Source organism: Bombus impatiens, unplaced genomic scaffold, assembly GCF_000188095.3.
Source record: "Bombus impatiens unplaced genomic scaffold, BIMP_2.2 scf_0019, whole genome shotgun sequence".
Lineage (NCBI taxonomy): Eukaryota > Metazoa > Arthropoda > Insecta > Hymenoptera > Apidae > Bombus > Bombus impatiens.
In genome coordinates this window covers 1,329,251-1,340,409 of record NT_176438.1, presented here as the reverse complement: position 1 = coordinate 1,340,409, position 11,159 = coordinate 1,329,251, and the positions used below count along the sequence as shown (strand labels likewise).

Genomic DNA, 11,159 nt, shown 5'->3' with positions numbered 1-11,159 from the left:
ATCGCCGTTATCGTCGCGTTAAAACGACGAAACGGTGAGTTTCTCTCGCATATTGCCTTTCTTCTATTTTCTCCGTTCGAGCGGAGCTACGTGTTCACCTTGCCGTTTATACAGTTTATATACCTTGTCTCTGTGTATGGAACGAGAACGGTTCTTGCCACGGCTTCCAGTATCTTCTGTCTCTAGAGGATAGACGATTACGTTCGAGCCAAGTGGCGGCTTTAACGTGGCTCCTTTCACTGATCGAATAGACAAAAAATGAAAGCTTCGCGAAGAACGTTCAACGCTCGGACCGTTTATCGTTTAGAACGGAATCGTAAAAAAGGTTAGAGCTCGTCAAAGGCTGATCTTTCTGCTTTTAACGAAGACGATCCAAGCCGTGCAAGCTGCGTAACTCGTTCCGTATGTCTTTAACTCACCCGTACCTTATTTTCATGTTCTGCCTTATAACCCGGTGCTGCAAAAATCCTGGAATCCTCGTGTCTCCGCGACCAAATTGCCGTTCCGTTGGACACCGGCCGGTCCTGGCCGTTGATAGATTGAAGTCTACCGTCTCCGAACGTGTTTGCCATTTCTTTTCTAGAACCGGTTCATCTTCAATGATTTAGACGTCTCTGCTCGTGCCGAGATTCGAATCCGCGTGATGGCTTCTTGATTTCCCGCTCTCGAGAATCCCAACGTATCCGATAAACGTGCAGTGGAAATAACAGCTTACTGGAAGTACGTGTAACAGATATAATTATTTCGTTTCGAGGAAATCGTCGTGGCCCGATACGTAAAGACAATGACTCACGAATTTCCCCGACGTTATTTCCGCTGCACATTATAGATTCGTTATCGATTGGCTGACAGTAGCGGCATTAGTTCAGCGTAGCTGACTGTTCTTTTCGTCCGGTTGAAATTTAGCGAGAGATATTTAGCGTTGGTAGTTGGAAATTTGTACGGCGCGACGCGATCTCGAGGGCGCCAAGCGGAAAACACGAGGAACTTGGACGAAGCATGATCCCAGCGTAACCTTGATCCCTGATTTCCTTCCGGAACACAGCGTTCCAGCCTTTCACACAGCTTCCACTGACAGCGAATGCACAATGTTCACAGAGGCTTTGTATGTTCCACACCGTGACCTTGGGCGCCGGACACAGACCTCCCCGACATCTCCCGACATATATCTGTCAGCACGAGGCATTAAAACACACACAAGCTTGCGATGTTCGATGTTGGATCGCTTACTGGTTGTACCCCCGTCACGAACGAATGCGCTGAAAATAAATAAAAAATAAAAAATAAAAAAAAATTATAAAACGAACGAACCAAAAAGTAACACGATAAGACGAAAGGCTGCGTGGCCTATGCTGCATGTAACGCAACGCGGCTAAATCGATGCGTTGCATCCTCAGTCGACGTTCCTGTCGTTCGATCGGACGAACGAATGCGTCGTCAACGAGTCGCCACGATAGATCGCATAGATTATACGATTATTGTAAAGGAAAAATAAAAGAATAAATAAAAAAAAGAATATATATATATATATATATAACAAAAATATACGCGACCAGCATAATATCAGGTCTCGTCAATGTCCCGATGCTTTCGAAGCTTGGAATGCGATGCAATGGAATGGAATGAAATGGAATGAAGAGTCTTGCACCTTGGACGATAAAGCTTTCACGCACTACTCGATTATCGGCGAGGACCGTTGGAGAGATGACGCGTCTCTGTCCTCTTCTCGTTTCTCGCCGCGAATATATCTGAAATGCTTTGTTCGATGTGCCGACCTGAAAGAAATTCACTCGCTGTCGAGAAATGTGCGAGGAAATGCAGGAAATCGGAATCGAAACGTCCCGGAACCGCCCTCCTTTCCATCGTTCTAAAGCCTCGTGTACTGAGAGAAACCTTGCCACTCCCGTTCCAACCATCGCGATCTGTAGATTGTCCCTTGATCGTACTTCCATGCAATCAAATAAATCGGCACGATGGTAATTTCACTCGTTCGATCGTAGGATCGAAGAGTCGAGACGTTTCGACGCGGATAACGTCACACGATTCGTTCAAGGGCGTGGGAAAAATCGTGCGCCGGTCTTCGGCGTCGAACGACGCGACGCTAACGAAAAATTGGCTGTAAAATTCTGTTGCTCGAAGAGAAGCTTGCTACTCTGGAGGAAGGCGACGTTCAAAATTTGCACACCGCCTGTGTAATTCGATTTCACGAAGAACTACGCTTTACATCATTTTTCACGAAAACGAGTTCTCCCAGCAAACACGGTTATTCTACGGTTTTTCCTGGTCCTGCGAGAGATCGTCGTTGTCTGTGCACGATTTTTCACACGATTCGTATAAATTTCGAAACGAGACACGACAACTTTGTATGTTGCGTTACACGAGAAAAATGAAAAAAAAAAAAGAATAAAAGAAAACTAATATATTTTTAGGTTTCTCTCTCAGTGCGCAATGGAATGTTTCACCCTATGTTTAAAGCGTTTGGAGTATCGTGTCGTCAAAATGTCACCTTCTCTTTTATTTTTTTCGTTGCGTTCGTTGCTCCGAAATACATGGGGTCGTACATGTTTAATCGTTCGCTGCCACGAACCGTTGCATGCGTTGTTTTTTTTATATCAAATGTGCACGTGCGCTTCAAGATGGATGATTTTGAAATGAGGGACGAGTGTGAATTTACGCGTGAAAACTGTCACAGGAGATGGTCGACTCGGATGGGGATAGGCATGAGAATGGGGGTTGAAACAGGGTAGGCACGGTATGACGACTGAAGCGTCCACCTACCCGTCACAAATGTCGCCTACGAATTATAAATTCTACACGGCAGACGTTGTTAATATTCCCATGGACAATTAATACTTTTTGCCGTGTAACAACTCGCCCATTGTTGTGACGTTCGTGGCAAACTTTTAATCAGCGAATCGTGTGATCGAGTACGCTTGGTTCGGTGAAAAGAGTTGGCCTGGAATTTTCTATAAGCTGGATCGTTCGATTTTCTACGTGTATTTGCATCGAACGTCACGAGAATCCTCTTACCGTTTGAATCCGTGTACCGTTGTTGAAAATATTTCAATAAATACCCATCGCTTTTTTATCGACAGTACACGCGTACTTGTGCATCGTTGAAAATTCTTCGCGAATTTCTATCGTGTTGATATATATCGCCTGATCTCGACACCCGTTATAAAATTGCAAACAATTTTTGCTACTAGAATTCCCGACTACAATTAAATATCGCATGTCGTATCTCTAGTGTACCACTTCTTCTTGCTCTTTATTCGTATACGGTGGCGCCAAACGAGAATAGGATACCGGTGGTCGCAATGGAGAGTCTCGAATCGGCCGATCGATCGAGCATTCTCAGTCAGTTACAGAGTTTGGTAATTGGAAGTAAGGGCAGCTTGATCGATAAATATGAATGAGCTATTCTTCTCTCTTTAATAGCCTTTCAACTTCCACCCACGTGTTTCTGCAAATACAGATATTTCGCGAAATCGCGGATGTTTCGCCAAATGTGTGGCGAAATGAAACCGAACAATTTTCCTATACGTTTCGTAATGTTTTATCCGAAAATTTATTAGTTCGTTTCGTCGAGAGCGAAGCGACGAGTTTCTCGAAAAACGTTAGAGATAGCGCGACGTTCGCAGGGACGAGGGAGCGCGCTGAGTCGCGTGAGCGACAGATGACGAGTTAAACGTTCCCGGGATTAATAATACACATCGCGTGAAGTGGAACAACCGTACTCTACCGACTATAGTCAGTCGTATTGTCGCCCGCGATTCACGGCAGTCGGTTCGATGGGTGGCCGACTTCTGTTCCGTAACGATAAAGTAGAAAGGTATGTAGCTCGCGTTGGAGATTTAATTTGCTGCTTGTGCTGGAGATTTAATTTACAGCGCCGCTCTCGAACGGCCGGGATCTAGCGAAAAGAAGGAAATGATAGAAGAAGGACAGTGATAGCGGGAGGAAAATCCTCGGTTCGTTGAAGCAGCGAACGCTTCCGATATCGAAGAACATCGAGTCTCTCTCGGTCGTCGTTTATTTCCTCGCTTTTTCGTTTGCTTCGGACGTTCGATAACTAATTCTTTCGGAGAAAGAATTAGCAAGGAAGGAATACCGGATGATATATCGTAAGACGAAGCAAGCGTACGATTAATAGCGCGGCAAGTAAAATATTTCTCTTAGCACGCACGTGCAAAGTTCTGTGAAACGCTTAGAGATCGACTCGAGTTACAGTCGTTTTTAACAATTTACCGACCGCTAGCGATTCAATAGTATACACACGTCCGACCGGCATCTCAGGCGCAGATTCTCTCTGTTTCGGTTAGGCTCTCCAATACCATTCTTTTTGTTCATCGCGAACGGTACGTTTTTCAAATTGGTATAAAACTGTGAGAGCTTACAAAGCAACGCAACTGAGCAAGGTACCTTAGTACTAAATAACAAATTACTGCTCGAATAATGAGAAAGATTGACGGCAACAAAAACCTGATTAATAGGATATCGGTCGATAAGCGTCGGTAACAAAAACCGGTTAATCGGCTATCGGTCGGTAAAATATTAATTATTGAATGGAGCATCGGTGATATCATTTACGAAATGTATCAATTGATGGTAAGATCTGGATTGTGTCGTTCAAATACATTCGGTTCTATCGTTAACAATAGCAAGATATAACGATAGAGAGATAGCAAGAAGTATCAGAGCTGAGTGTATGTGAAGGACATACTGTCATTATGTGACTTGAAAACGTTCAATCGTCTTTGGTCCTCCTTTGAAAGCCGAGTAGTTGACGAAGAATATTGAAACTCGTGTGCTTTGTATGCCTTGGCTTTACAAATGTGGCAGAAGATTACCTAAAATGGTATCATTGTGAGATTCATTCGGCCATTTTTCTGCATTTATAGCGCATTCCTGGCGTCCCGTGGCCCATCGTAATTGGTGCTAATTTCGAGTCAAGGCGAGATCTAATTTGGCGTTACCTAACACGTTTCCACAAGCCCATTTTTTTAACACGATCCTTCATTCACTCGTGGTATTTCTTCTCAGTGGTTACAAGCTTTCTGAAGCCTTTTAAGCGTTTGTGTTGTAAACTATTGCCTTCGGGCCAGGCTCGTCATTCTTTCCTACAGTCGCCCCTTCTTTCTTTCACTATTTCCAGCCAACAACTGCAACAAAAGATCGTCCTATATTTACGAAGAACAAATTCTCATCGATCTATGTTTGTCTTCGATCGTCGTACCACACGTGTCACTTGATACTGTACCACATTTTCTCCGAATTCATCGTCTCGGTTTAGTTCGTTGTTGCATCCAATGTTTATCACATTTATGGAAAAAATTATCGTTTGATCTATTTTACTGGAACAAATGTGTTCTCTGTTATTGTAATTAACCGCGTTCGGATCTATGCTGCACGCATAAGGAATATGTAATCAATCGTCAGTAGTATTGTTACGTCACTGAAGATACAGCGACGTAGCATTGAACAGGCTAACGCTATCTCGAGCCAATGCTGGCACGATAGTTAGCGATTAGTCGTATGCACGGCTTCGGACCGTCGTTGGTGAACATCAGTCTCTGTTCGCGTGTACCATGAGCCTTTCGCGAATTTCACGATCGCGTTCGTGACGCGCGTTTATGCATCGGAGCTCGCCGCGCTTCAGAAATTACGCGCTCTCTCTCCATGGCAGGTTTATTAGTTTAAATATGAAAAGAACGCGCCCGCGGCCATGATATTTCGTTTCCATCCCTGTCCGACCGATTTTGCCTGACTTGGCGTGTGAGCGCATTTTTGCGAAAGTTTTCTCGAAAAATTTATTTACATCGGACGAAATTTTGTTCCTCGTCGCACACGGTAAAAAGTTATGGCGCAATGAAAATGGGCAGAAAATTATGCGGCAAAATAGAATTATTGGGTTGGCGGATTTTGTCATTAGGTGGTATTGACAAAACCCGCAATCACTTAGTTGCCAACGCAATATCATCGTACGTAGAGAGGAACTGACAGCACGCGCAAGATTCGTGGAACAGTTTGCAACGATATTCGCGCTTCACTTAGTGTTAACTTTTAATTCGAACAGATTCGTCGAACTGTTAAATCGAATCAAGCGATCGTACACTCGAATAATCTTTCGAGTCATTTTGTCCGGGAATCGAGTCTCGCATTTTCGAATTAAAAATCGTTGCCATTCCGACTGTATGAATCTTTAGTCTCGATCGGCGATTTTTATTCTTAACGAAGGAGGAAGAAGAAGAAGAAGAAGAAGAAGAAAAAAAAAAGAAAAGAAAGAAACAAAAATGTGCTTAACTGATTGCGAGCTCCGAGCATAACGGCGGATTTTTGTGTTGCGACGATGTGTCGCTAGTGTGATATGGGTCTGGGACTTCTCGTTTTACACTCTATGGTTTTGTTCATATTTACCAACATCGTTCTACGATCTCTCGGAATTTGTTCCCTCTGTCTGCCATATTCTCTGGTTGTAACAGTTGTCATCGCCAGCACATTACACTTGTAAGTATCGTTCTTGTAGTTTTACACACCAGCTAATATCGGCTAGAATTCCACATAGTCGAGAGTTAGTTACATGTAACATCAACTAGCTCTGTTCCTATGACTCTATTTTTTCTTTTTCCGCGATGTATTTCGATCCCTAAGAGTCCTTGACCTTGATGTATTTTCGATCGTAAATCGATCGAAATCGAGATCATTAGCGAAGCATCGGCGAAAGTGCAGAGTCTTAAAGCGAATGCTCCGACGTGGAAAGAGAAAGCCGCTGGATCCAACTCTGGACGAAAATGCAGATTAGATGGTAGCCGATAATCGAAATGGAAATATTGGACATTGAAATTGGATTTTCTGGTTCGTGCTGTCGTAATCAAATGAAACGACACCAGACGTTTTTCTTTATTAAGCGGCGAGCATTGGCGAGCGACGATCGAATTTCGTACGATTTAAAACCGAGAACGTAAGTCGACGCGGTCCCGTGCGACCGTCGTCCAGTTACGATCCGCGGACAAATGTACTTATTTCTCGAAATGGGCTGCACCGGATTGGCGTCTCGTCATTCGAGTAGATTAACCTTTTGCGGTCTGACTACTTTCGATTTCACTCGAATCTGCTCGCTGGTTACGCGCCTTTATTATTGTTTATTTCCTGGGTTAATTAGCTTTCCCTCTTATTAACCTGCCTTTCGTCGTAAATAGAACGACGCTGTAAAAATCTGCGAACCGTTGCCTCTTGTTTCGCATTGTACTTGGATGAGGGAATGTTACTGCGCGCATGGTCTGACCATAACCGGGCGAAACTACTTTCTGTCACCGGCCGCCACCAAATATCGCTGTAATCTCGTTGGTCTTGCGTCTGACACGAACGACCGTAACTACTTTCCTCGTAATGGCACGTGTCACGGTTATTGGCTGGGCAAGGACAATAACGTATTGTTGGACCGCGGTTAACAATGGGAGACTCGAGGTACGCGGTCATATTATTAATATGTATAATATTAGCGTGAACGAGGAAACAGAAAGTAGTACGAGCAAGTTATTTGTCCGGCCAGATCGTATCGAAGTAAATCAAATCGCAAAGGGTTAAGTAGCGACTGTAGGTAAACAGGTTAATTACAGTTTGCATTTATTCCGGCGAGGAAGTACATTTGGCGGTGTGTTTCTAAGGATTCCTCTCTTAATCTAGGCTCTGAGGCAAGATGCTGTTTGCACGAAAAACTTTTACGCGATGTCTTACCAAACAGCGACTACTGGGAAAATTCGAATGAGCCGCAGAAGATGACGATGTGGATCGAGAGATTAATGTTCTCGTTGGTGATACTTCCGGGTGGACAGGGCAACCATCGTAATCAGTTGCCTCGACGCAAAAAGCGGTGACAATTTAATGCTGCGCGCTGTCCGACTTTATCTTCCCCTTGCCTTGTACGCTCTATTAGACGCTCACTATTTTCAGTTTGCGCAAAGCTGGAATTTTATTGCATCGGAAAACTATGAATCGCGTTGTCCAGGGCTTCTGCTTGTAAACCGCGGCCGTGAACCTTTCTATAGCAACATATACCAATCAGTGTCACTTTATCGTTCGAAAGAAACTCGACCAAATTGACAATGCCACCGAGCAATCGGTGTGCAAATACTCGTCGTCGCGGTTTACGCGCGTGTTATCTTCCGAGGAAGATTATAACGAACGCTTCGTCTAAGTTTTAAATGAAAGAAGAAGAAACCGAAAATATCGATGAAAATTCCTTCTTTTGTCACTTTTAATTTGTATCATTTTTCTATCGTTGTAAATCGATTGAAACATTCGTCCAGAACGTAGTTGTTGCTCGTCGTTTAGAATTCTGTATCGGTAATTAAACATCGATTGCGAGTAGTTTCTCATTTGGAAAATCTGTATCGATTATAAGTAGCCCTTGATTTGAGTAATCGGTTATTTCGTAAGTTATTTCTATTGCAAACTTTATTGGTAGTCGACTGTAGCTAGAAAGAATCATTTTGACCGAGTAATGTAATCATATCGTATCGTATCGCTTTAACACGAGTTGTATCAATCGATAAAAATGGTAACTTTGGAATAGATGTAGATACGTTTATCTTCCGCAGAAGAATTACGACGCTTGTGTTGTACTCGTAGTCTGTCGATTCTCTGATCGATCGCAATATGCGATAAAAGATACCAAACGATGCGAGAAAGCTTATATCAAAGCACAGCGGATTCGCGTCGCATGTTCTTGCCGAACCTGCTTGAATTCAACGTCAGGTTGGTAATGCAGGTATCGACGAACGATACGAAAGCTTTCTTGAATCAGAGCTCACGAGCTCTCAGGTTGAATGTGCCAGTTCAGGAGCTTCTCGCCAGGCGGCGTCTCAATCAATTTCCACGTTCGTTGTCTACGACGCTATCGTTGCAAGATCGTCAGGACCCTTAGAAAATTCGTTAATCATTGCTCGCTATCTGACCTTTTTCTTCGTGCTTTGTCTGATTTTAATTAAAAAGCGGCTCAACCTTCCATTAAAGGCTTCCGCGAGGAAGATCGGATCGAGGTCTTCGAGAGTCCTGATAATTCAAGGAAGAAAACACTTATTTCTTTTTCAACGGATTCTATTCGCCTCACTGGAGAGACAGAAAGGAAAGAAAGGGGAGGCAGATTTTTATCCGAACAGGCTACACGTCTTGTGGAACGTCGTTAATCATTGGACTTTGTAAGGCAAGCTTGACGCGCATCGAGATCACTCGATTAGATCAAACGATATCACGGTCAGCTGCGTTGGGAATTACGACATGCGTTAGTGTAGAGTGTAGGTCGTGGCGAGGATGCAACTGCCAGCGGGCTCGAAAATTGCCGCTAGTTCATCGGTCAGGATGATAGAAACGATTTGGTAGCTGTCGATTAGTCAGATATCGATCACTGCCGTGAACTAGATGAGAGGGCTGTTAACGTTAAACCGCGCTATCGAACCAACTCGGCGTGTGCAGGGCTCTGATTACCGTGGATCCTGAATTAGGTCTGGGTCAGTGCAGATAAAAGATTTTCACGTGTCCTAGATTCCCTCGTGGCCGACGCTAGTTCGAATCTGTTATCATCGATATCGAAGATTTCGACGCACCGATCTATACATTATGCGCCATCTCCAAGATGAACGTGCATATTTTTTCCGCGGGTGTGTGTCGATCTCTTCAGTCGACTCGTTTCGGCCACCATATCGATCTCGATCGTTCGATTTATTCAGCGAGAAAGAGAAAAACAGAAACGAAACAAAGGAAGATAATTGGGATGGTTTGACAGTTGATCGCGTTGTCACGTAATTTTTCAAAGAACGCCACTTTAACGAATAACGTTTATTCGAGGGGAAATTGCTACGCCCGTACGTATCGAACCGTCGCATCCTTCAGCGCTCGCGCAAAGTACCCTCGTTTAAGGTTCAATCGAGAAAGTAATATCGAATAGTTGCGACGCGTGCATAACGATCGCGTGGTCACGTCCTTTCGCAAGGAGTTACCGCCGCTCATACGAATAATATTCAGCCTGATATCTATTCAGTCGATCACAGGTCGTTATTTGGCAGATTGAGATTTAAATCAAACGTTTAGAAAGCTTTCTCCCATCTTTTCGATGGCGAAAAGAAATTATCGTTCCGAAATTCGAGGTCGTTTAACGTGTTGTTTGGCGCTTGGCAAACTTACGATTCTCGCGATAAAGTTGGCAAAGCAATTGCGTCTGAAGAGCATCGGGGCTTTGACCGAATCTATCGAGTCAAATAAACAACGAGAAACGTAACAGGCAAACGTTTGATTATTCGTTATCGATCGCCATATATCGTCATTCCTGCATTATCGACTTTCCAACGACCAAGCTTATCGCGAAATAGTAAATCGTCGTCACGTATTACGAATTCTAGGTATATTCAGTCGAACGCCAGATTTCAAGATTTATCTCTTTTCGTCTCTACATTATCAAACAAAGCTTGTCGCGGGCCTAGCAGACGGATTACGTGTTTTCGACGTTCTGTTCGTCGATTGTATCGCAGGGCGTCGCAAAAATTACATTTGCAGCTGCCCATTCGAATTGAAAATAGCATACGACACGAAGAAAGAAGTATCGTCTCTGAACGAGTAGCTTATCGAAACTTCCGATGCTTTTATCCAGTCGAACTTTCTCAACTGCCTCCTTCTTGCACGACTTTCGAGTCCTTTTCGGCGATCGATGTGAAAATGCGTAAGACAGCGAAGATTTACGAGAACTGCCGGGCGTCTCCTCCGGGCAGAATTCTGACTAAGTTCTCCGTATCGTCGCTAGTGGATTGCACGGAGCAACCATTTTGCACGAAGGCTACACTGCTACCGTTGCTTCTTACGATCCATTCATTGCGCGTTGGCCGTAGCGCCGCGCGACCTTCCAAATCCCTTCATCCCGTCGAAGGGAGGATTGGTCCGTTTCGCGCAGCGGGCTGACCCTGTGGCGTTGCGTCACGTCGTGTCGCGTCGCTTGATCGAGAGGCCGAAGCAAATAAGGCTATTGCGACGGAATAAATCGTGGCAAGACACTCGGAAATCCTGAAGGGCGGTTGGAAAGTGTTCGAGGATAATACTGGAGTCGCCGGTGTGGCTAGATATCGACTTTGGAACTCCACGCACGAGCAGCAGCGGAGGCGGTGTGGCGG

General features: G+C 44.3%; 1 protein-coding gene and 1 long non-coding RNA gene across 11 annotated transcripts in view; one reads left to right on the top strand and one right to left on the bottom strand.

Annotated features, from left to right (window-relative positions):
• Positions 1-11,159, top strand: part of LOC100743206 (potassium voltage-gated channel protein Shaker) — a 183,903-nt gene that overhangs the window by 60,966 nt on the left and 111,778 nt on the right. The window contains exons 1-2 of one of the 10 annotated variants that reach the window (XM_012381070.3): positions 5,570-5,686; positions 6,257-6,507. The exons of 8 other annotated variants lie outside the window; for them this stretch is intronic. In XM_012381070.3, the coding sequence (XP_012236493.1) occupies positions 6,368-6,507 (140 nt within the window). In that variant the 5' untranslated portion in view covers positions 5,570-5,686; positions 6,257-6,367. Of the gene's footprint in view, positions 1-5,569; positions 5,687-6,256; positions 6,508-7,763; positions 7,874-11,159 lie in introns of those variants that run through there. One more of the 10 variants, XM_033318875.1, reaches the window with a different exon arrangement.
• LOC117151252 overlaps positions 1-11,159 on the bottom strand; it is a 116,862-nt gene that overhangs the window by 48,153 nt on the left and 57,550 nt on the right. The gene's annotated exons all lie outside the window — the stretch shown is intronic.